The sequence below is a fragment of the Colletes latitarsis genome, chromosome 9, assembly GCF_051014445.1.
Source record: "Colletes latitarsis isolate SP2378_abdomen chromosome 9, iyColLati1, whole genome shotgun sequence".
NCBI lineage: Eukaryota > Metazoa > Arthropoda > Insecta > Hymenoptera > Colletidae > Colletes > Colletes latitarsis.
Genome location: NC_135142.1, coordinates 27,357,692 through 27,382,255, shown reverse-complemented (window position 1 = coordinate 27,382,255; position 24,564 = coordinate 27,357,692). Strand labels below are relative to the sequence as shown.

Genomic DNA, 24,564 nt, shown 5'->3' with positions numbered 1-24,564 from the left:
AGGCCGATTTGCATGCGATTACTGGTGGGCGTTCCTGCATTCGATCGAGATCTTTATCGCTGAAAGGCTGCGTCGAGAGGCTGTGCGAGAAGATTACACGGGAATTAGCGAACCGTGCTCGCCACCTAGGTGCTCGAGTAAATACGTACTTCCGACGGAAGGCAGCTACAAGCGTTACGTAATCGCGATGTCTCGTCGTTTGGTTCTCGAGTTTCGCGTAAATCCATCGATCGAATCTGGGTCCTTTGACGCTCTGTTTTTAAACTTTGGCGTTCGTTTAAACGCATGCACGATCGTGGAATCTCTGTTGGATGACCAACACGACCAGACAAACACCACTCCATCATAGACACCCTTCCTGAGTCACACTCTCCCTTGACCATCGTCCCTACCTCTACCTATTTCCAACAATAGCATATAAACGTCTGCAATACCGACAAACGGACCAGAAAGAGTTTAGTATTCAGTCGACCTAACATCTGTACGAGTTCTCTTCTTAAATAAAGTGTTGTCAATTTAATTGGAGTCCAACATCTCCCTGATAGTCTCAAAGACGAATGTTCGAACTGGCTGAGAATCTTCGCGAAAAGTGTCGAACGACGACGATTCCAGCGATATCGTTCGGTTGACGATGATGTCTCAATTTATTCTCTCGATGACAGGGCGCGCGTAATGTTAGTTATTCCCCGATAACGCCGCATAAATCATCCTCTCCGCGAGTTCGGACACCGGTCGACCCGTTTCGAACCAGTTACAGATTCGAATCGCTCGGAGCGACTCTGCCCCGCGATAAGTATTAAGTAGACGTTTTCGATGAGATTGTTTTCGCGTCCAGTGGACGGTGACCGCGTATTTAATTTGTTCGACGAAAGCGTTCGAGCGTGAAACTTTTCTCGCGAGCGTTTCCCTGACAAACGCACCGAGAGAAAAATCGTTCACCATCGACCGTACCTATCGTTGCGAATATTTTCGAATCGTCACGGCGTTTATCAACGTCTCGCGCGATATATCGGTTCGCGTACTTGTTAATCGACACGTAAGCTTCGTGGTAACCGATTCGTTCAGCCGTCGTTTGCATACGTTGCACACGTCCGTTGACGATTAACGTCCGCGCGAAAGGATCGACCGATCTCGTGCCCACGTCTTATTACCATTACTAGCGTCGAAGATGTTTTGCTCGGTTCTGGAGCGAACGAGAATCGCTGAGTAGCCGATAGAAAACGAATTAACGCCGCTACTTGGAAGAAGTTGCCGAATCTTGTGCACATCGTTCAACGATTTGTTCCAAGGTAATTTGTAAGTCGATTAGAACGACACGACCGGTACCATTTCCAAGTTCGTCGCACGGCTTGTTTAACCGCATCGTCTGTCGCGTACACGCGCGGTCAGCTCGGTAAAAAGTTAAGCGGACGAACGTTGGTCGTTTTTGCGCGATCACGGTGGCTCGGAATGCTGGTTTAAACTCCGCCACGCGTAAATTGACGCGCACGCGTTACGCGCGTCGCTCGCGATCGTGTTTCGATTCATCCATTCGTCGATCCCGTGTTCCCGGGCCGCGAGAAGCGCCGTGAGTCGGATAACAACGAGCAACAGAGCGTGGGTGTAGCGATTATGCAAAAGAACCGCGGCGAATACCTTCCGCGCGTTCACGATTCAGCTCGATTCGTAGCGTCCGATCGATAGCCCTCGGATTAAGGAATTCCGATTTGAAAGTCAATCGGCGCGACCGCCGCGGAACCAGTTTTTGCGAACATCGTAGAAAGGGACGAGGAGGAAAAAGAGTCGAGGGAGAAGTCGAAATCACAGGAAGCCAGAATCGATCGTAAAGATCCCGTCCTCCGGGCGGATCGCGATCGATGTCTCGAGTGTCCGCGATAATTTGTCAACGAGCGAGAACATGGGACGCGTCGCGCGAATCGGGATCGACGCTTTCTTCGTTCATTTCTTTTCCCCATTATTTTTTTAGAACGTTAGCGTTTCTGGTATTTGGCAACCGTTACGCGTTACTGACCTTTAGTATCGATCAGATCGAAAGAATCGAGTGGCTCTATTATCGTTGGTTTATCTCTTGAAGCCTCGTGCGCGTACTTGTACGAGAGGCTGAGTTATTAGTTTTCGTTGAATTAGTCGAGTCGTCAGCACGATCGGCGTCTATAAATTTCGATTTGAATTAACGCGAGTGGATAACGTCGAGCGATATTCGTCTACTTTCGCGGTTGCACTCGGAAATTGATGGTCGCGCTTCGGGTGCAGCGTTCGGACGTTCGATGCTCGACTCGTGCTACGAGCCAACTAGGATCGATGGTTCGAAAGTAAGGACGATAAATCCATTTGCGCGCGAACGACCGTGGCGTTGTTACTTTCCCACAACGTGTTTCGTGCGACGGCTGCCCGATAAAACCGACGAGAGTCGTTCTCGGTTCGGTAAGTCTCGCATCTATTATCCGCGAAAGCACTTAGTTTCGCGCGAGATTGAAACGCCGTACGCGACAGAAACATCTGTTTATCCGAACGAGAGATAATTGGATCCGTGATAGGCCGTTTGGTTACCGATCGACGCCATTAATGGCTTCCTCGAAACGTTTCTGCCACCAATTTGCTTCTGGTTTCGGTGCTCTTGAAACGCTTTGCTTTGAGATTTCCTATCGATGCCGCGCGAGTTTACTTACGATAAAACGCGGTCGTTATCGGAAACTGATCGTCTCCAAATGTTTGTCGTAAATTATTATTTGAGGATGATTCGATTTCGAAGAAATAATCTACCTCGATGTACTCGATCTACGAGTTTCGGAGCATCGCGAAAGATCTAATTGCAGGGGTCTGCTTTCTCTCTCTCTTTCGTAATTAATCCCTACGACCCGGAAGATTTACGTTTGCTTTCGATTCTCTCCTCCCCCCTGGTCGGCAGAAGCCACTGTTTGCCTTTCGACGATCTTAAAATCGGCGGGCCCGCGTGTACTCGACGACACACGGTGTGTCTCGTCCACGGGATAACATCGTTTTACCGTCGAACGCGCAATCAGTTCGATTGGCTGCAATTACTGGTCGTGTCTCTAATTAAGAACAATTTTCTCCGTCGAAGCAGCCGGTCCCGTCGAAACCTGCTCCTCGCGATAAACGGTTTCGAGAGTTCCGAGCGATTATTTCTCCAGGAGATACGGTTTACGCGGTCCGTAGGCGATGGGGTTTTGAAAATATGGCAGAGACGGAGCGCGGTACGCGCGAACGATCGAAATAGAGTCGGAAGAAGTAAAATCCGAGACGAAGAGGACTTTCGGAGTTTGCGCGGAACGGTTGCACTCGAACCGGCTAGTAACAACGCGTTAATATTAGCGACGCTGGAATCCGAAGACGAAGAGGCCGATCGCTTCGAGTCCACCGGAGGAACAATGAATTTCCGGTCAGCTTTGCACGTCCGACGCGCGACAGTGTTCTCTTTGTCCCTCGTGGACTGCATAAAGATGGGCTGTTGCGCCGCCGTTTTGTCTTTGCCTCGTCTTTTCGTTTCTCGAGACCAAGTCTCGGTCAGCTTTTCTTCCTAGTTTGCGCGCGTTGCGTCAGAAAATGTTCAACAAAAGTCACGCGGGCGAACGGACCTTTGAAAACTATTTGGTGACTGGGATACCGTACGGTCAGTTTCCTCGTCGGTTCCGCAAAGTTAGTCGCGACCAAACGATGTCTTTGGCCGTCGAAAGGCGGACAGAAACAGCTCGGGAAGCCGTCAATGGGAACGCGTGCGTATGCATCTATTCTTCCATCGGTGGTTGCGCAATCGATCCGCGTTACGACCCGTTCGAGTTTCTCACCGCGCAACTCTTACGGTGAATCTCGATTCTTGTCGTCTCGTTTCGCGTGCATGGAAGTCTCTATCGCGAGCGGTTCGTATTCGCTATTCGAATTCGTATTTTCCAACGTTGGATCTTTGTACTGGGCGTCCCACGGCACCGAGGATCTTTATCGTCGCCTCGAGCTGACTCACGGAATATCTTCGGACCCTCGCGAATACATTTGGAATCGGCGCGACGCGGCGCGGTGCACGGTCGTGCCAAAGAAAAACGCTTCTCCCGAATTATTTCTCGGACGTCTCGTGTTTTCTTTCCGCTCGTAAAACCGTACGCGTGCTTTTGCAACGTGTACGCGGTTGTAATTGTCGGCGGTTAGAGGGTCGGTCCAATTAATTTCGGGCTAAGCCGGTCGGCAGATCGGCTCGAAGAATTCGAGATACCGTGCAGAGTCGGCGCAGTTTGCGATTATCGGGCGGTTCGTCTCGTGTACGTAGCCGGGGCGACGCGCTAATGGACGTCGGGGATGGTCACTGGGAGAGGAGTCGCTGGCGAAGAGTTCACGGCCGTCGCGCGACGATGATAAATCGCGCGGCGGAGTTGTACGCGTCGCGACTCTCCTCTTCACGACGAACGGAACAGGTGAACGAGAGTCGAGCGACGAAACCTCGCGATAAAACCACGCGTTTCGGTCGTTAAGTCCGTCGCGTAATAAAAAGTCGGATGGATAGAGACTCGAGGGGGGAAAAAGAGACGGCGTTTGTTCGATCTATCGTGCGTCGCGCAGCGTCATTGTCGCCCACGCGCGCTAACTGTACGCGCAATTGAATATCCCTTGGTTTTCTGCGCCTTATACGAGCGCAGCTCGCCCCTCGGCCCTCGACCCTCGGCGTCGACGACAGACGCGAAGCTCGCCCACGATCTCTCCCGCTTCCTAGCTGGTTTCTTTCCAAGGAGAAAGAGATTGCCGGCGCGAGGAGTACCTACTCGGCTTGTCGTTAAAACGCAATCAGCCTCGCGGACGTAACGAAGCCTTTTGTGAACGATTTGCGCCGTCGGACGCGGGAGGAGCCTCGCGTATAGCTTTGAATAATTATCCTTTATTACACCGCGTATTTATTTGTCGCGGAATCGTTTCTTAAAAGTTCGGAGCTGATTGTCCCTCGACTTATCGTATTCGACGACAAGTGAAATCGGCTACGCACGTTTCCCGGCTGCGTGGAGGATCGTGGGGCTGTGGAGGTGGCGTGGGTGTCTCTAGCATTGCGTACCTGACGTCGTGACGAGCTTGCCCCGGGGAATCGATAGTTGCGTGGATCTACTCGTACACTCGGAACAAAAGCAAACTGCGTACAGGCGATTGCAACGTTTCACCGCAAATATCTTTCTTTCGAGCACACCTGATACTTTGTAATCTTTTCTATGCGCAATCGATCGCGCAAACATTCGCGTCGAACGGTGCACGGACGTCGTTTCGTAAATTTATGCGAGGAAGCGTAAGCCGTCGCGTTTCGCGCGAACGCGTACCGTAATTCTTGTTCGAGTTTCCCGCGACGGGTTTTACGATTGTCATTGCAGCGGCGCAACTACGGTAGCATGATTCGCGGCTGATTTACGTGGCATGCAACAACGTTGCGTCTTTTGATCTTTTAATAAGTGGCATTAATCGACCATAACGTCTCGGCGCTGACACCCGAAAGGCCTTTCAATGTATTTTGAAGAAGATCAGTTAATCCGCGTAGAGCGTTGTTTCTATCAAAGACGCAATTCCACGATTAATTTCGATAGGAATCTCCCGGTGTAAGCGAGACCGATCCCCGAATTGGCTCGCGAACGATCCTTCGTGTTCGTGCGCCCCTTTGTGGCGCTGGACGTTCGCTGACAGCTCGTTCCTGATATCTTGGACGCTCGACGCGTCCGCTTTCCGCTTCTCATTGTTGCCTTTCGACCAGTCACTCCGTCAAATTGCTTTCGTTGATCGTGCGAAGCGAAACGTCTCTACCGTTCGAGCCATTGAGAATTCTTTCGGGACAAAGTGGTCGGAAATATGCAAGAATCTTTTCGCGTAGACGCACGGCCGGTAGTCGATTTATAATCGACGCCACGACTCGCGACGCTTCCCTTTTCTTCTTCTTTTCTCCGATTACTCGCGAACGATTCTGCGTGACCGTTGTGACTGATCGACGGAGGGAAAGCCCTACGTGACTCCTGTCGCTCGAGACGTCATCCTCTCCGGACGGTTTGGAATTTTTAATCGCGGGAGAAACTTTTTCGTTTCGATCGCGCCTCGATCCAGTTCGCTCGGTGAGACAACCCCTTGTTAACTGGACCGATCTATCGATCGAAGGCTAGGTCGAATTGCATAAGCCGCCGCGCGTGCATAATAATGTATCGTGTATCGAGGTAGGATTGTGGCGAATCAATTAAAGGGATCGTTTGGTTCGGCGCGGTGCACCGGCGGCACCGATATGCGTGTCTGTCGCATAAAATCCGTCGTCGTCGGTCTCCCTCTCGGCGAATCAACGCTAATGCATAATGCAATGCATAGACCCGCGGAGCAAACCGGAACGACAATGCGGCTGATCCAGGAGACAGCGTAGCAGGAGGGAGCACGCTTTCAACGGACGAGCGAGTTGCTGTAAAGCACGTCGCCGTACCGTATCTTGATGTAGCGTGCGTCGCGAGCAGAACGTCACCGAGGGTCGCGCGGTTCCGGAATGGAATTTACGAGCCGGAAAACAGGTGGTCGGCCGCGCGCGGCACTCTTACAATCGACCGTGCAAAAATTACATTTTATCTTGGTCGAGGCGAGCTGCTTCGATGCCTGAATACTCCAAGGTTGGAAGAACCGAGATCGACCATCTCGTCACCTGTTTAGAAACGAAGATTTCTATCACCATCGTATCCAGATATTAATACGTACGGTCAACCAACCATCTTGTTGAAATCGCTAAACGAGTATAGAAAGGGCTTGCAACAGGATGCTCCGTCGACCCTCTGTTTCAAAGAATACATCGACGGACCTTGGGGCGAAAAAAGGACAGAGAAGAATAGGTGCGTGCACGGTGCGCGAATACAGACATTATTATACAACGACAAGGGAATAATTTTACGGTAAACCTTGCTATAAATTAGTCGGTCCTCCGCCGTTGCAGCGGCTCATCTGCATGTTCCCGCGTCTTGCATAACCAACAAATTCGCGATCGTGAACACGTTTCGTCGGTCTCTCGTCTACCTACCTCTCCGTCGTTCTCCGCCGGGAAGAATTTACATACTTTCTTCGACTCGCCGAGCGCGATCTAGTTCTTTCGCGGATCTAACGCTGCTGGAGATCGTTCGTTACGTAAGCTACAAAGAATGGAATAATAACAAGACGGAGCATAGGTTTATCATTGTAATCGATGATATATTTCCAACTTGTTTCACTTCGCGAAGCGAGGAGAAGGTTGCAAATGTAAAATATTCGTACGTAATCGTGGATTACGAGTCGTCGACGTAACAAAATCCTGCCCGCGTCCGTGTTTCCCATTCCAAACAGGGAACATTTATCGTGCTTTCTTTTCTTTCTCGCGACATTGAAAATAACATCGAGTACGATCGATCGCGAAAGCATCGCGAACCGTTTCCAACTACGCGCATACTTCCTCTCTGTCCGAGGAACTTGTCCCGGACCAAAAGTCCTACACAGAAGCCGGCTAATCCTGGCCGGAGAAGCTTAAGGCTGCTGTGCACGCGATGTTACGTGAGTCGTTGCTACGAGAGTTTTACCTTTTGTGGTTTTCGTCTGCGGTTTCTCGCGTGGCCGAGCGTCTTTGGCATTGTTAAGCCCCGTCTACGCGCTACGCTCGACGCGATATTCCCTATTCGTTGCTCGTTACCGACTTTGAAAGATTTAACGTTAATCCCTGCAAGATGAAAGAACTCTCATACGCGTTAACTCGACACGAGAAACGCTTGGAACCAGTTTCCTCTTCCTCCAATTTTGTTTACGCCGCGAAAGTGGGTCCTCTGCCAATCTTCCACGAATAGAGCAACTATCCCTCGTTCGATCGGTTTCTCTCTCTATGCGCGTTTTCTCTATCCTCGTAAACGTAAATCGCGCGGAGGCAGGTTTGCTTTACGATTTAACTAGTCGCTGCTCGGAGCAATCGCGTTTACAACGATCGGCGATTTTCCATTTTAAGGATACCGCCGAATCGCAGCGACGATCGTGAGTTTCGTAAGGTACGACGCTGAGAACGCTTGGCGAAAAAAGAGAAATGGTTACCTGAATTATGTATACAACCTAAACGAAGCTGGCAGCCGCACCTTTTCTGTTTCGAGCGTCGAACGTCCCAGGAAGAAAGAACGATGACGAACGACGGTGGGGATCGTCTTTAAAACGTTCGAAAATTTATCGTCCTGCGCCGCTCTTGTATTATTGCTTTCGCGTCCTCGGGCTCGTGTACACGGTTAAAAGCCTCCTTCCGTCGCCTTTTCATTGTATGCAGATTCAGGTGTCCAAGAGAAGTCTTGCTTTCAAATCTCGGACGTACTTACGCGTGCTCTTCTATTTCGTGTAACGCGAAGATTGTTTTAACTTTCGCGATCGCGCTCTCTCCGAACGTTTCGGAGATCTATACCGTTTGGAGGCATGCGGCGGCCACGGACGTCCGTGAAAAATGGCTTCTCGATTCCATCGCGAGAGACATTCCGCCTATAATGACCGATCGTCCGAGATTTATGGCGCGTCGAGGCACTGTAAGTCATTGAAATAATCCGACTGTCGTAAGGGTTACGAAGAATGGTGATTCGGCGTGTTCGACGATTCTCGTACGCGTCCAGTCGCAGGGACGCGTTCATTATGGTTTATTCATAAAACGTTCACCGTGGACGGCGTTGTTCGGAAGGCAATGTCGCGGGGCAAATTTAGACGCGTTCGATGCTAGAATTTCTATGAGGAAGACCACTGTCGATCGCTACGTTTATTACTCGCGACGTTCGTCTCACCATGAAAATCGATTCGAGATCTCCGAACAGGCACTTTGAATCCACGTACGATGTACGAACGTAATATTATCCTTTTTGCGAACGGAACCGTGAATCGCTTCGCGTCAAGAATCCGACGATAAATTACGAGCCGTGCAGGTGGTCGAGCAACCACCGAGCGTCGAAGGAGAGAATACAAGACGATCGATCGATTTTTATTCTAGACCGATGACGAAGTCCAAAGAGGCTGAAATCGACTGGCAACCGATCGATTTAGCTATCAAATTCGGCTGAATCTTTGGCGTGGGCGTTTTCCTTCCATTCGAACGATAAATTATAGAAATTTCACTTCTACGAGGGACAGATTAATCGCTATGGCGTCGCTTCTTTTCCGGAAGAGACCAGACTCTTTACGACGCGTCGCGTATATCCAAGCGTTGAAGTTTCTTAGCCCGTGGCTTTATATTCCACTCCGCGAGTAATTACGTTTTTGCATCGGAAACGATTCGTTCGTCTCCAGTTTCCCATGAAACGATCCCACCGGTCAGGAAAGTCTCGCGAGAGATAAACGTCCAGTCGAAGTACGCTTCGCTCAGCCGTGAGATATTACTCGTAAAGTTCCCGTAACGGAAGCTGCTGGAAAACATTTTCCATCGTATCCTGTTGCCTTTCGGCCGCGTGTCGCTGAACTCGCGAGGGCGTGGAGGAAAAATCGCGGACCGGGCGCGGTAAAGCATCGAAACGGAAACGAAACGAGCGGTAGGGTCGCGTGATTTTTTTCTATTCGGTGTTCGAGGAATGGACGATTATCTCAGGACGCGGCACGAGCTGCGAATAAATCGCACCGTCGAGCGGTCTTATGCTAATCCGCTCTGTACGAGTGTCTGTTACGAAAGACAGCGCGAAGGGAAAAACGAAAGGAAAAATAGACGGCAGAATGGCGTGTACGCGACACAGAAAACGAGCGATAGCTCCAGCTGACCGGTCGTTGATTGAAATTTCACGCGAGTGCCACCAAACGCTCGTTAACTCGGCGCTCGTGATAGCGTGTAAATATAATTTCGAACGAACCGGCGACGAATAATCATCGGTATACGGGATCGAAAGTGTTCGCGTAGCCGTTATTTATTCGGAAACCGTACCCAGTAAATTGCGTTTCTCGAAAGGCTCGAAAGATGTAATCTTATCCTCGGTCCTCCGCGACTCGCCAACCAGCATCCTGTTACTACTTGGCGTCGCAACTAGTATTACTTCTCGATAAGAGTGTTTGCAAGATTCACGGGTACGATCCTGGCAACGCGACACTCGAAACGGCCACCGACGAAAGCTACTTACGATCGTACGCTTCGCTAAATCCGCGTTAATTATTACGCGACACGCTCCGTCGTTCCGTTTAGTCAAGTTAAACGTAATCGGCAGAGCGAGTCGTTCGTCTGGAATTTTCATCGCGCGACCCATTTCCAACGCGACGAGACAATGGCCTCTAAATCCTCCAGGAGAACCGTTTCACGGTGCAAGGTAACCACTGGAGGCTCTTACCGGTCGAGTATCGGCGAGCGTAACTTATCGGAGGCAGGCCGTAAACGACAGTTTTCATTGACTGGCGCGGAAGAAGCGTGTATCCGATGTGACCGCTCGAGACGTTTGCTAGAAAAGCGTGCTCGAAGCTCTCGCGTGGCTCTCGAGAGAACGGTGTGTGCGAGGCATCGCGCACGTATCTGCCAACATCCGACAAAAATAGACGCAACACGATGCTTAGCGTGTGAGGGCATGTCTGGCGTGTACGAGGCGGGACTATCGATAGCTGACAGCTGACCCCGTGGGGTCAGCGCGAGTAGGCGAGGCTACACGGACCAGCGGAAGAGGAAGTCGTGACTCTCTACCTTCCTCTGCCACCCTACGTTCGACTTGTGTGTTCCGCGCCCTCGTCGTTCGCTTCTTTCTTTCCCCCCCTAACACAAACTAAACAATCACCGCAGGGATCGGTTTCGGTTCGGGAATTCCGCGGTTACTTCGGATTCTCCGAACACGGTTCGTGTTACGACTTTGCACTGGACGTACGTATTATTTGTATCGATAGGCGTGAGAACTAGTTCGGTTCTTCGAGCGTCCCGTTCGATCACGATGGTCGTACGCGTCGCCGATTTTCCGTGGTTCGAACAGTTTAACCCGAGGTAGCCGTGTAAGAGGCTTACGCGATAAGGAGGCTCGATGGGACGACATTCTTTTCGCCAGCACCTGTCGGAACGAACCTCGGTCAGGTGGAATTCTGAAATAAGAACCAGGCCAACGACGCATTAAAACGTCGGTTAGTGGCGCGAGCCTGCATTCGCGTTCAACACGGGCACGTCGTTAATCTTGCGTGGGGTCCTCGACTACCCAGAAACAACGACGCGGTGGTCACTGATTCTGGTAGCGAGCGGCCTGGGGACTCGAGAAAACCATTAAAAACGATAACCGGCCTTCGTCCCGCCGATTGGGATCTACCACATTCCGTGAGAATGTAGGTGCTCTCCCTTGTCTCTCCACCGAGTTCTTTAGGGGCTCTTAGCAGGTGCATCTTCCTTTCCAAATACAAATCTGTTCCGAAATCGCACGAACGAGCTTTCTATTATTTACGATTTATACGATAAGATATTATCGATTTATTCCCCATCGTCGTAGCAAAGTAACTACAGACGGGTACTTATCGTTAATCGGCATTGATTCCTTCGCGACTCAACGACAGTAACGGATTATTTGATCGATCGATCGTGTTTGATGCTCGATGATTTCTGATGCGATAAAGTTCGGTGAGAAAGGCCCCACGCTTATTTTGTCTCGAAAGGGATAAAACGATAACGAGAAACAGAACAGTTCTGTTTTTTCTATTGCCACCCTGCCGATGGAGCACCCGTCGTTGGACAATGAGTTCGTTGTAGACGCTGGTTTCATCAAATTTTCCGTGATTACTCGCTCCTCAGTCTCCTAAAAACCATTAACCGCGCTCTCGTTTCGAGGTTAATAAGTTTTCAGGCGCCGACGTTATCGTCGCGTCTCACAGATGAAACGATCATTTCAACTAATCAAAATTAACATTTATCGGAAGCAGCTTGTTATATCTCTTCCTTGCGATTATCGAACCACGTAGTATTCTTAACACGTTGAATGCCATGGGGGTCACCGGTGGCCGGCGAAGCCAAGATTACTAGAAACACATAATTCGAGTAAATTTCAATGTTTATAAATTTTTCAATATTATCATCGTTACTAAAATGGTGTGTAGAAATTAATGCAGTATAGAAAATATAAAAATAGTTTTATTTATATACAGGATGTTCGGCCACCCCTGGGAAAAATTTTAATAGGGGATTCTAGAGACCAAAATAAGACGAAAATCAAGAATACCAATTTGTTGATGAAGGCTTCGTTAAACAGTTATTAACGTTTAAAGTTCCGACCGTACTGAATTTTTTTCTCGAAAATGCGCAGGATTTCGGGGGTGGATCTATTCACCAAAAATGATTGTAATTGACCCCCGCAACTAAAAATAATTTTTCCAAAACGATTAGAAATTTTTTTTTTCCGTCGAAAAATTTCACACCTTCTAGAATTTTTTTCTAGAAAGTGGGTAGGATTTCGAAGGTATGTGTAATGACCAAAAATGATTGTAATTGACTCCCGCAACTGAAAATAATTTTTTTAGAAAGATTTGAAAAATTTTTTTTTCGTCGAAAAATTTAGGCACCTTCTCAAATTTTTTTCTCGAAACTGAGTAGGATTTCGAGGGTGTGTCTGTTGACCAAAAATGCTTGCAATTGACTCCCGCAACTGAAAATAATTTTTCCAAAACGATTAGAAATTTTTTTTTCCGTCGAAAAATTTCACACCGTTTAGAATTTTTTTCTAGAAAGTGGGTAGGATTTCGAGGGTATGTGTAATGACAAAAAATGATTGTAATTGACTCCCGCAACTGAAAATAATTTTTCCAAAACGATTTGAAATTTTTTTTTTCCGTCAAAAAATTTCACACCTTCTCGAATTTTTTTCTCGAAACTGAGTAGGATTTCGAGGGTGTGTCTGTTGACCAAAAATGCTTGTAATTGACTCCTGCAACTGAAAATAATTTTTCCAAAACGATTAGAAATTTTTTTTTCCGTCGAAAAATTTCACACCTTCTAGAATTTTTTTCTAGAAAGTGGGTAGGATTTCGAGGGTATGTGTAATGACCAAAAATGATTGTAATTGACTCCCACAACTGAAAATAATTTTTCCAAAACGATTTGAAATTTTTTTTTTCCGTCGAAAAATTTCACACCTTCTAGAATTTTTTTCTAGAAAGTGGGTAGGATTTCGAGGGTATGTGTAATGACCAAAAATGATTGTAATTGACTCCCACAACTGAAAATAATTTTTCCAAAACGATTTGAAATTTTTTTTTTCCGTCGAAAAATTTCACACCTTCTAGAATTTTTTTCTAGAAAGTGGGTAGGATTTCGAGGGTATGTGTAATGACCAAAAATGATTGTAATTGACTCCCGCAACTGAAAATAATTTTTTTAGAACGATTTGAAAAATTTTTTTTTCGTCGAAAAATTTAGGCACCTTCTCGAATTTTTTTCTCGAAACTGAGTAGGATTTCGAGGGTGTGTCTGTTGACCAAAAATGCTTGCAATTGACCTCTGCAACTGAAAATAATTTTTCCAAAACGATTTGAAATTTTTTTTTTCCGTCGAAAAATTTCACACGTTCTCGAATTTTTTTCTCGAAACTGAGTAGGATTTCGAGGGTGTGTCTGTTGACCAAAAATGCTTGTAATTGACCTCTGCAGCTAAAAATAATTTTTCCAAAACGATTTGATATTTTTTTTTTCCGTCGAAAAATTTCACACGTTCTCGAATTTTTTTCTCGAAACTGAGTAGGATTTCGAGGGTGTGTCTGTTGACCAAAAATGCTTGCAATTGACCTCTGCAGCTAAAAATAATTTTTCCAAAACGATTTGATATTTTTTTTTTCCGTCGAAAAATTTCACACGTTCTCGAATTTTTTTCTCGAAACTGAGTAGGATTTCGAGGGTGTGTCTGTTGACCAAAAATGTTTGCAATTGACCTCTGCAATTAAAAATAATTTTTCCAAGACGATTCGAAAGTCTTTTTTTTCACCCAAAACTTTCAGCACTTACTTGAATTTTTTTCTCGAAAGTGTGTAGGATTTCGGGGGTATGTGAAAATTCTGCGAGAAATGCATTTCAGCGCCGTGGGGGTCACCGGTGACCTCACTAAGATAAATTCGTCACACATGATTACACACATTAACTTGTCTATTGTAAGTAATATTTCCCCATAATATGTAGTGCATAATAAGAAATACATGTTGGCCAGACGGGCAAGCCATGTAAAATTAGCGTGGCATTCAACGTGTTAAGCGATAAATGCACAAAGTGTCCAGGGGTAGGTACTCGTTTATAATACTTTGTTGAGCTAGGTTCGTCGTTTGGGACACGGAAACTCCGTCCACGCAACGTTACGATGATTCCTCTTAGAAAAATGTCTCGATTCTTTTTACGATGCTTCTACGAAGATACAGAGAAAAGGGAAAAAGAAAGCTAGAGAGAGACTCGCTGCAACAGCCGGCCGAATTACGATCCGGGACTAGCGCTTTTAAAGCTTTCGCGATAACTAATGGTACCGGGACATAAATAGTGGTTCCGGCGATGGCGTGGACGCTTTAAAGAAGCATCATTTTACTTTGAATTATCTATCTGGCGGGTTTGTTAAATAGACGAGCAGCCTTTCATTTTTCGTCGATACGTTCGTTGAGTCATCGTTTCTCGTAATATTTTAGGTTCTCGCGTTCGCATCGTACGATGCATCTAACGTTTCCAGAAGGTTTTAACGATCGACGGACGTTAACCTAGTTACTTTCACGCGGACCAACACACGGATTCAGAGATGGATCGTAAATCATGATATTTCGGTATCGCGGAAGCTCGGGTATACCGGTATTAATACACCGTAAGTTCGCGCCTCGTGTCGCAGTTTGTCGAGCATCTGCATATTCGTATAATGTACCTAGGGACGTGCAGGTGCACGCGCACTCGCGACAACCAGCGGTTGTACGTATGGTGTACGGGGCCAATTTGATACGCGGCCAACTTTGGCCTGGCTCGGACACTGACACGTTCGCGAAAGCCGCCGCGACAGACTCCGAGTCGTCGCCTCGTCTATAGATCTTTTTCACGAGCACGCAAGGGGGTGAGCGTTAAAGAGCAGTCTGATCGGCAGGTGGCCACCAACAGGGGTTGCTCTCTCGTTAAATATAGATAATTCGTAATTGGAGCGCGACGTCTCGCCCACCAGCAACACGCTGCAGAGAACAGAATGGTCCTTTGGTAGACGTGTTCTTTTTCCCGCCGTTAATGTTTAACATCTTCGTGTTTCGCAACCGGCGGCGCATTAGTCGATCGGCGTCGGCAGCTGCACGTGTAAGCCGATTGCCGACTATCCGTCCACTGGAAACTACTCGATAATTGACACTCGCGCGTGTATATGCATACGTAGATACGGGATTGCTCGCATACCATGGAGTTCGTTATCGAGGAACGGCGTGGCGTGGCGCGGCGCGGTGCAACGAAAAAACCCAATGTACTCCATTAAATTTATAGCCTTCTCTCCGAGGTGACCCCCAGTGGACTTGGACCCCTATACATTTATCACGATCAATTCTCGCTCTTGAGTGGCCGCCCGCGATCCGCGTGGGTGCGCGAGGAAACGGCATATCGGTCGATCCTTGTCGAGATAAAGTAACGTTTTAGAAAGTACGCGTCGGTTGCTCGACGTGCAATTAACGTTTTCGCGTTTTATGAAATGCCTGACGTATTTCAAACCGTTTAAACTCTACTTTTCAACGCGGGAGAAACGTTTGTTCGCGACTTCCGACGTCTCCTATCTTGCTCGATCGTTTACCGTCCCGGCAAGCGGCTCTGTTCTTGCATCGGCGATCAAAGTCGCTGAAAATGTCTCTCGACGCGTTGCGTGCGAATAAGATACTCCAAGATTCCGGTTGGCGAGCGCGTGCGGCACCGCGGCTCACGAAATATGACGTGCCCGTGGTCGTTTATCACCTCGAAACGTGTACTTCTCGCGAGACTCGGGTCTCTCGGTCGTTGTTGCGGTCCGCGGGACAGAAATACACGATCCGTAGGATCGTAAGGCGCGAAACTTGTCCAACGCGGTACGAAACCGTAGACGAGAGTTGGTTCGAATCGAAGCGGTCGGTGCACAGTGGGCCGACCGTGTCACAAGATAATACAAATTTATGGCAATTTGAATTTTTCTAGTCCTCCATTGCAGACCTCCGACACAGAGTATCGAAGATAAAAGAAATCGGTTCGAGGGGTTTGCGCAACGTAAACACGATTTTCTATAATATCAACGATTCGCAACAAACCGAGGATACTGTGCGGCCCACTATCGATTCCCGCCAACGGACGCCGCGACAACTTATGCTAATGGCTAATGCTGCGTGGCAAAGCTGAACGCTAATCGCAACGAAATGTAAATTGCACCGACGCGACGCTCGATGCGATTTATACCGCGGCCGATTGTCCTTCTCGTCGCTCGAATACCATACGCGACCTTTTAACGAGGAACGTTCATATTTGCTCTCGAGTCGAAACTTTCCACCGAAGAACCCCGGTGACCCTGATTCCTAATACCCACGTCGACGTAAAAACTAAACGCGCGTAGAAACGCGCGGTCGACAACCGCGCGGTCGCAAGACGCTTCGGTAGATTGTCTAGGAATGTAGTTCGATCTAATCGTATTTGCGCGGTTTCTATCCGGTAGGAATGCGATAGATCCATCAGGATTAATCGATTCGTTAAGATGCTCGTAAAGTTTAACGACTCGATTCGAGCACGAGCGTTGGTCACAGAAAATTTATGACCGTCTTGTTGCGTCCAGCGAACCCGTAACTCGTACCACGAAGTGCGATTTGTCAGTGTGCAGGATGGATAGCGGCGAACGTTTCCGTCGCGTCGATACAACAGTACGTTACACCATATTTTCTCTGCACAGTTTCCACGAAGTTCCTTTCACGAGCCGAATCGTACATCCGAAATTAGGTTAGATCCAAGAGCCAAGTACGAGAGAACGAAGAAGAAGAAGATGAAGAAGGGTATTCGCGGGCCGGGCAGTCTGTAATCACGGGACGAAACACCGCTGCAAAGTATCGGGTTGTACGATGAGCCACAAACGCCAGCGGTTACTCGATCCTGACTACCAGTTCGCGAAACTAAGGGGTTCATAGGTCGGGAGTGTTCGACCTTTGTCGCGAGAGAGAGATTCGCTCTTGGATTGTTCAAACCACGTCGCGACGAGATAATCGAACGTTGCGTGTAAACACGTTCCGTACCAACGCGACGCGGAAGAACCTTAAACTCGCGCATCGATGACGACCCAGAGGTAATATACAGGTAGGAGAACCAATAATTTTCTCGGGGATCGATTTCGTGCATAAATATAGTCGTGGGAGCGGACGCGTGTCGTCCGTCCAGTTATGGTTATAATTTTCAATTACTCTGCTAAAAGGGTGAGTCGACGGTCGCGAGGGTCATGGACCGTCGATACGTCGCGTTCGTGTAAAATAAAAGTTCGAATTAAGGGAAATTAGTTTCACCGCAGAAATTTACGAGATCTCTTTCTGATTTGCGTCGTGCTGGTCCTGAACTCGTCTTCTCCGTCGAATGTTTGAAATCGCAAGAGATTCGTAGCTCGATATCCGCGGCTAGAGCTTATCCCATAAATTCTGCTCGGGATATCGCGACTCTCGGACGTCCCCGCTAATACATTCCTCGCAATACAGTTTACACGATTAATGGTACTTTCTCTTTGGCGATAAAGTCTTCCTCGTTGCTTCGTGGCGTTTATCGTTTTGCCAGATGGGACGCGTGTCTTTTTACCGGGCGAACGATTTACAATCTATCGCGGGACGACGTTACGACCGTTTATCGTTCGATAGAAACCCGAGCAAACCTATTCGCGGGTGTTTGATGTCGATTTCATTTGCGCGTCGGAACGAAGCGAGGATTCACTCACGTAAAAGGAGAGCTCGACGCGATGCGAGTGCTTGGGCACGCAGGTCAGCGCTTCCAATCTGCAGCAACCGGTGTCGTCCGAGCACCTGTGCAAGATGGCGCAGTGTGGAATGTAGGTGGTCGATGGACTCGGGTAAACGTCGCGAACCGGGATCACCCTCGGTCGTGGCCACTGGCAGCTACCCTCTCGAGACACCTTCATAGCGTGTTGAAGAGCCTCTCGAATCTCCGACGCTGAAACAACACCCCAACAAACTCGATAACGTTGCTTTTACGAACGAGAGAATCAGGAATCTCGAAAATGCAAGATTCTCCCGGCGGTGACATAAGTCGTGCGAACTTTCTATCGATTCAGCGCGTGGATGCCTAATCGCTTTCTAAGCGTTTCGTAGGTCGTCGATAATTATGCCGCGGCTATCGTTACCGGTGCAATTTGTACGTACGACTACGGGAGAAAGTACATTGTGGATGGAAATCGATAAATTTTGCAACAAACGGCACGCTCGAAACGCAAAGCGGAATTCTCGGATGCTAATTGCGCGTCCTTTCAATGGATCGTACGGCTAAAATAGAACCGCCGCTAATCGTGGCGATAACTTCTCGCGAGACATCGGTTGTATATTTATATAGTTGTAATCGCGCTAAGTTAACCACCGATTATGTAATGTTAACAAGCCCAGCAACGGCGATAAAAGGAAAGACAAACGATTCCTAGCAAGCAATAAACACCACGGTCACGGTTGAAGATTCACGAGTCAGTTATTTTTGGCAAAATGCCGCGACAGAGTTTTTTCAGACCGCGGCTGGGAAACCTTTTGGCATCGAATCGTGGCCCCACGAATTTTTTCCAAGGTACACATTGTCTACGGTCGATTTCTCGAAAATTATAGCAAAGCAGAAAAACATGTACGCGTAAGAATTCCTTCCTGTACCGGGCGATTATAAATTAGGAAGTTTACGGACCGTTCGCGAACGAGTGTCGGCGAACCGCATCGTCGTTGGGGTTAATCGGGCCAAGTTCGACGCAAGCCGGTTACGAACCAGACACGGCGAGCCTGTCGTTCCTAAATCAAAAATTATTGCCGTTCAATCAGCGAACCCGGAGGCGATCGAGAATGTCGCCGTGCCCGTTCACACAGACCGTTTGTGGCTCGGTGCAGAAGCAAGGAGCAGATGAAAATAACGCTCCATTATTGTTACAACGAATCGAGAAACCGTTTGAGGGAAAATTTCTTTTCCTCCTCGGACTAGTTTTCTCTCGTTGCGCGCTTAACCGGACGACGCGTTTAGTACGTATCGGTAAACGCACGATTACCAGCAAACGAAACGTGCGGTGCTCGAGACATTGAGAGCTGCGGTTTGCGGCAAAAAGTTGATCGTATTCGCGAGGAAACGCGTTCTTGCCGCGGGATCTCGATTTCCAAGGCTCTCTTTCGACGACGAGCGTAACTAAAGACGACGGAGATCCCCGAAAACAATTTAGGGACCGAGTTTCCGAACCCACACTCGAGGCGCGATTATTTTCTGGTTTAATCTTCGCCTAAGATCTGGCTATGCTAATTTCCGACGTAGGCGTTACTCTCGCCCGGACTGCACCGACACGAGCGATTCTATCGGCGCGTTTACATTAGCGGCACGACGACCGTCAGAGATTTCCAAGTATGCCGCGTGCCAGGTCGTTGAACATCCCGCGTTCGAACGTATCGCGGAGAAAAGGAGATTTAATAGTTGGCCGTTACTTTTTCATCCGGCAAATCGATTGTTTTCGCGCGAGGCTGTCAATTATCGCGGCTTCGTGTATCTTGGAGCGCGCGGGGCGGTTTCAGGTGCGTTGAAGCGCGTTAACTCGTAACGGAAACGTATAATTTAACCGTACCATTGAAATGTATGCGCACGCGACGCGTAAAGTCGCTAGACCTAACCCAGACAGCACGGTTTCGTAACTGTGAAAAATTTCTGATGGAAGACGTGTAAATAAGGACGTCATTAACGTATGATGGTTGAAGTTTTGAGGAATCTGGGCCACCGCGAGTCACGTTCGTGTGAAATAACGCGCTTGAATCGCGCACGTGCGCGTACGTAGATACCTCGCGTGGAACACGAGAGTTCGTACCGGGGGCGGTTGAAATTGCCGCAACCGCGGTGGCTTAGGCGCAATCGTCGTCATTAATTTGCATATTAATAGATCGTTTGGCATTCCGGTCTCTCTTTCTCTCTGGTTGGTTGCGGGCGTTCGAGCGTTGCTCTTGCCGCAAAATTATTCAGCGGTCGATCGAAAAGGAAGAGCCGTCCGGAGAATGGCTCGAAGCACGATCGCCGCGTACTGCGCAATTTTGGTGCAACCGATGCCAAACGATATCGAGCAGACGACAGCCTAGAATTCGTAATAAGCGTCGATGCATCCATGCAAGATGAAACGTAGCGTAACTCGATGTCGGACTGGTAGAAAGCAAATTACGCGATTGCTAATGGAAAAACACGCGTTAGTCCGCTCGTAGCCGGCAATCTTCGAACTCGATTTCCATCCGTTACACGTACCTTTTATACGCTCGATATTTTGCCTTATTAATTTCTCGGGGGACGGACGTTAACGACCGACTGGATAATTATCCGACGTATTTACGTTCGTGGAATAATTGGCTAGGAGGTAATAGCTTGGACGAGGAGACACGGTCGCGGGACCACCGTCGTAGATTTAACGACGATCGATAAGAATATATCGAGTAAACAGGTGGGTTGCTCCGGAAATATTTGCATAAATCGACGGCAAGGTATCTCGATCGCGATCCCGTAAACTGGCGCGAATGATTTTCGTTTGCGCGACGCGAGCCACCGTGGTAGGTATGCACGGCAGAAAGCATAAACCGCAGGAAACTTACTCTTTCCGTTTTTGTTGTACCGCTGCATGTTGCTTCTGGTTTCTTTGACGCTCTCTCGAGTGCCCAGAGACTGCCACTTGTGGATGCTGTGCGCCGACATCGCCGGGTAATCGTGTTTCGATTGGTATCCGTTGTACCGAGACCCGGTATTGCTCTCGTACGTCCTCGAATCTCTGTAATCGTAATTTTTGTTGACTACGGGCCTGGGGGTGGTGGTGCTCGTGGTGGTGGTCGTGGTGGTCGACGTCGAAGTCGACGCGGTGAACGTGGTCTCCTCCTCCTCTTCCTCCTCCTCGTGCTCGGCATAATCCTGAACCAAACGACAAACGTTACGATCGATCATTACTAGGGACGGCTGCAATTGCTATTTCCGAATCACGAGCCGGAGGAACTAAATATACGGCATCGTCTCGCCCGGGGATCGACAGGAACGACGAGCATTTGCGTTTTTTCGATCGTGGGCGGCCGATTTTTACACCGAGGATAAACGTTAATAAGCGAATTTGCATCTCGAACCGCTCGGAAAGGGAACAATCCGAGACCTACTTAACGGCCGTCCGTAACATCTGGATCGTTTGATCTCGTGCCGCTTAATAGAAACAATCGTTTGGGTCGCGGGCACGTGTACGTACGGTACTTAGGCAGCGACTCGAATCGGGGGAGATTTATCCGAGGTTCGTTCGCGCTCTCGACTTTGCCAGCTGCCATTTCGTCGATGGACACTCGAAACTCGAGGCCGTCTGCCCCGTTCCTTTCTCGCCTGTCTCTCGTTCATTCCACCTACGTATGCACATGTGCTGCATTCGCGATCTCGTTCGGCAGACGCGTCGCGAACGCGCGCAGAAAAACACTCTCCGGATCGACGCACTCGAGATTCGAGAACGATTCGACGACCTTTTAATCGCGGCACGTTCCGACGTAATCGCCAATTTTATTCGCGAATAGAATTAACGATACTTAATAATGTATGCTCACACCGGAAAACGTCGAGTTTTACTCCCATAAACGCACGACGTACCGCGATAATAAAAACAATTATTACTCGCCATTCGGTGCACGATACTCGAGTGCTCGCCGATGGGTCTGCAGTAAAACGCTACGACTTCTCGTCTTGTAGCTCTGTCTTTTTGCTAGGCGCAGACATATTGGCAAAAAGGGCTTGACGTCGTCTATAAATCCTAAAATTTTAGTTACTGAGAATCTTTCGTTCTTTTTGGTTTCGATAACAAGGTCAGTAAAGCGTATCTGTGTTATCTAATACCGCCAAGGGGTTTAGGTAAATCGACGAAAAGAAACCGCGCGAAAATCGTGAGATAGCTCTTGACGCGTATCGCGTGGTTATTGTCGGGGCACGCGTCCAATCTTGTTACGGACACGGACGAGTAAACGCGAGCACATAACAATAGAGTCTCTCCGCGATTCGCTGGACGGAGAATAATTAAATTGAATAGCGAACGCCGCGTCGCGCCGCAATGATAATCGGCGAGAAAACAAACGGAGACGCGGGAGGAGAGAAATAAATTTCGGAGAATCGAGACGAGTTTTACGACGCTCGTATCGGGGGTCACCGGTTCCGATCGTCGACGGCGAGCGAGCACGTGAAAATTTGCGATAAAAAGAACCCCGGATGGGGTCATCGACACGGCATTTATTCTATTAACCGGTTAGACGCGCTCAAGGATTTCGCGTTTCGTCGTAACACTAGATAAAACGCTCCCAACACCGATAACGTCACAACTATTCCATAAACTAGACCACACTCGTGTTTTACAGTCGAACGAAAGTCATTTTCCTTCGGTTTGACGATGATTAATCGCGCGACGCGTCGCGTTCGTCGCGCGGTATCGCGCTTTCGATGATTTATTCCCGCTCGATTCCTAAAATTCCGACGATCGATTCGAATTTAATGGAAAATTCTTTCGCGTCCGATCGAAACGGTGCAAAGATCACGAGAAGCGATCGGGAGCTTGTTTGTATGCAGTCCGCGTATAGGAACGAGGACGGTCGTTAAGCGCATTATCGTGCATCGTCTGTCCGCCGCTATAAAATATTAGACTCGCGCGCACGCCAGCTGGAAAAAAGATGTTGCACTCTTGGCACGAATTTTCACGGTAACGAACCGAACAATTACATCTCGCGATCGGTACTCTCTCGATTTTTACTCGAAAACGTTCCTACCGCCAGACAACGATCGCCGTTACAAATTGGCCCGAGCAAACAGTCCCTTCGGAGGTGTAAACCTTCCAGCCGGAAATTGTGTAAAAAAAAGGGCTCGAGGAAAATATTTTAAGCGGCCTTAAATGCAGCTTGCGTCTCACGATGCACTTTCAGTGCACCTCCTGTTATTAAACATCGAGCCCGGGCCCGAACAATCTCGGACCACCCAAAAATCCTAGCGGTGGTCCGTTTAGAGATAGGGCTCGAAGAAGCCTGTCATTACCATTATGGAAATCAGGATTGCATATTTTCGCGTTAGACGTCGTCGTCGGGTCTCAAGCTCGATCGTAAACTTGACAATTGACAATGATCCGCGACGAAGAGGATCGTTCTCGTTGGAACGAGTCGCGCGTACGCTCGTAAAGGTAGTATTTCGACCTTCGGTTTCCGGCGCCTCCCAGATTTCTCGCATACTATGGCGCACATGCGAGCGTACATGCACGTTATACCGGTTCGAGCGTCCATTCCCACGGTAATTTTAAGTTAGCCAGATACCGAGGCGAAAATGCACAAGATACGAGGGGAGTTGGTAGCCGATGTCCATACAAATCGCGAGTACGTCGTTCCGAGAAAGGGATCGCCTCGCTGCCAAGCTGTCTGCCAGTGGCATCGTCGGACGCAGTCATTCGGCATGGGAGGCCGTAAGCCGTAAGCCGACCGCGATCGTCATCGATAATACACGCTCGTAACTTCTAAGAAAGGATTCGCGCCCACGGGGCTAATTGATACGAACGACCATCGCCCGGGACACCTGGGGACGCGTTAATCGAACAATGATACACCTGCGTCTATTAAATTGCTTTTAATCGACGCGTCAATTCATTCGCACAGCGTAACGAAATCGACTTTTGCATTTTTTTAAATACGTAACATTTCCGAAATCTTCGTTCATCCGTTCGATATCCCGCGGATTTCGTGCCCCTTTCGATCGTACTCCGCTGTATTTTCTCGTCCGCGTTACCAAGCTTTATTAATCGCCGATCGTATCGAAGCCTCTTAACGATAATTGATTTGTAGAGAGTAGCGTAAGATGACCCGAACGATCCTTCTCTGCCCGAGTATTTCTTCTAGTGGTCTTAATTGTCTGGCACAGTCGGAATCATTGGTTAAACGTTTGTTCGTTTTACTCGCAACGAGGATCGTTATCGCGGCTAGATCGGCATTTACAGCTAGCAGCCTCCGTCGGCCAGAATTGTCTTATCGTCGTCAAGATAAGTGATTTATCGATGTTCCCCGGTGACTAGCAACGAATGTTTCCGTGCGCCCCACCATAGCAATGGTACAACGAAAATTCTTTCGCGAAATCTTTTCGACTCGCCGACGAATATTTCAATTCCAGGTGGTTTTATCGTTTCGAGCGTAGGAGGATCCCCTCGTTTCCAAGTATTTTCATTACCGAACCCGATAACGAAACGAAAGTTCTTCCTATCGCAGAAATTGGCTGGGGGCCAAGAAAAAGTGCTCGCGGAACCCACGGCTCGTTCCAATAAAATTTACACCGACTCGCCGCGGAAATGCTTCCTTCGCTCTTTCGTGGTTTTTATCTGCCCCGTCGTCGGAAGCTTCCTCTTATTTCGCTTCCGTTAATTCTGTATTTTATCGTGGCAATGTCGCGTGTTATCTGATTAAAAGATCTTACGTA

At 48.5% G+C, this 24,564-nt stretch overlaps 1 protein-coding gene across 1 annotated transcript in view; it reads right to left on the bottom strand.

Annotated features, from left to right (window-relative positions):
- Window positions 1-24,564, bottom strand: part of LOC143345445 (uncharacterized) — a 57,069-nt gene that overhangs the window by 8,012 nt on the left and 24,493 nt on the right. The window contains exons 2-3 of the mRNA XM_076772569.1: window positions 20,706-21,015; window positions 17,828-18,060 (exon numbers count right to left, since the gene is read on the bottom strand). Of these exons, the coding sequence (XP_076628684.1) occupies window positions 17,828-18,060; window positions 20,706-21,015 (543 nt within the window). The remainder of the gene's footprint in view (window positions 1-17,827; window positions 18,061-20,705; window positions 21,016-24,564) is intronic.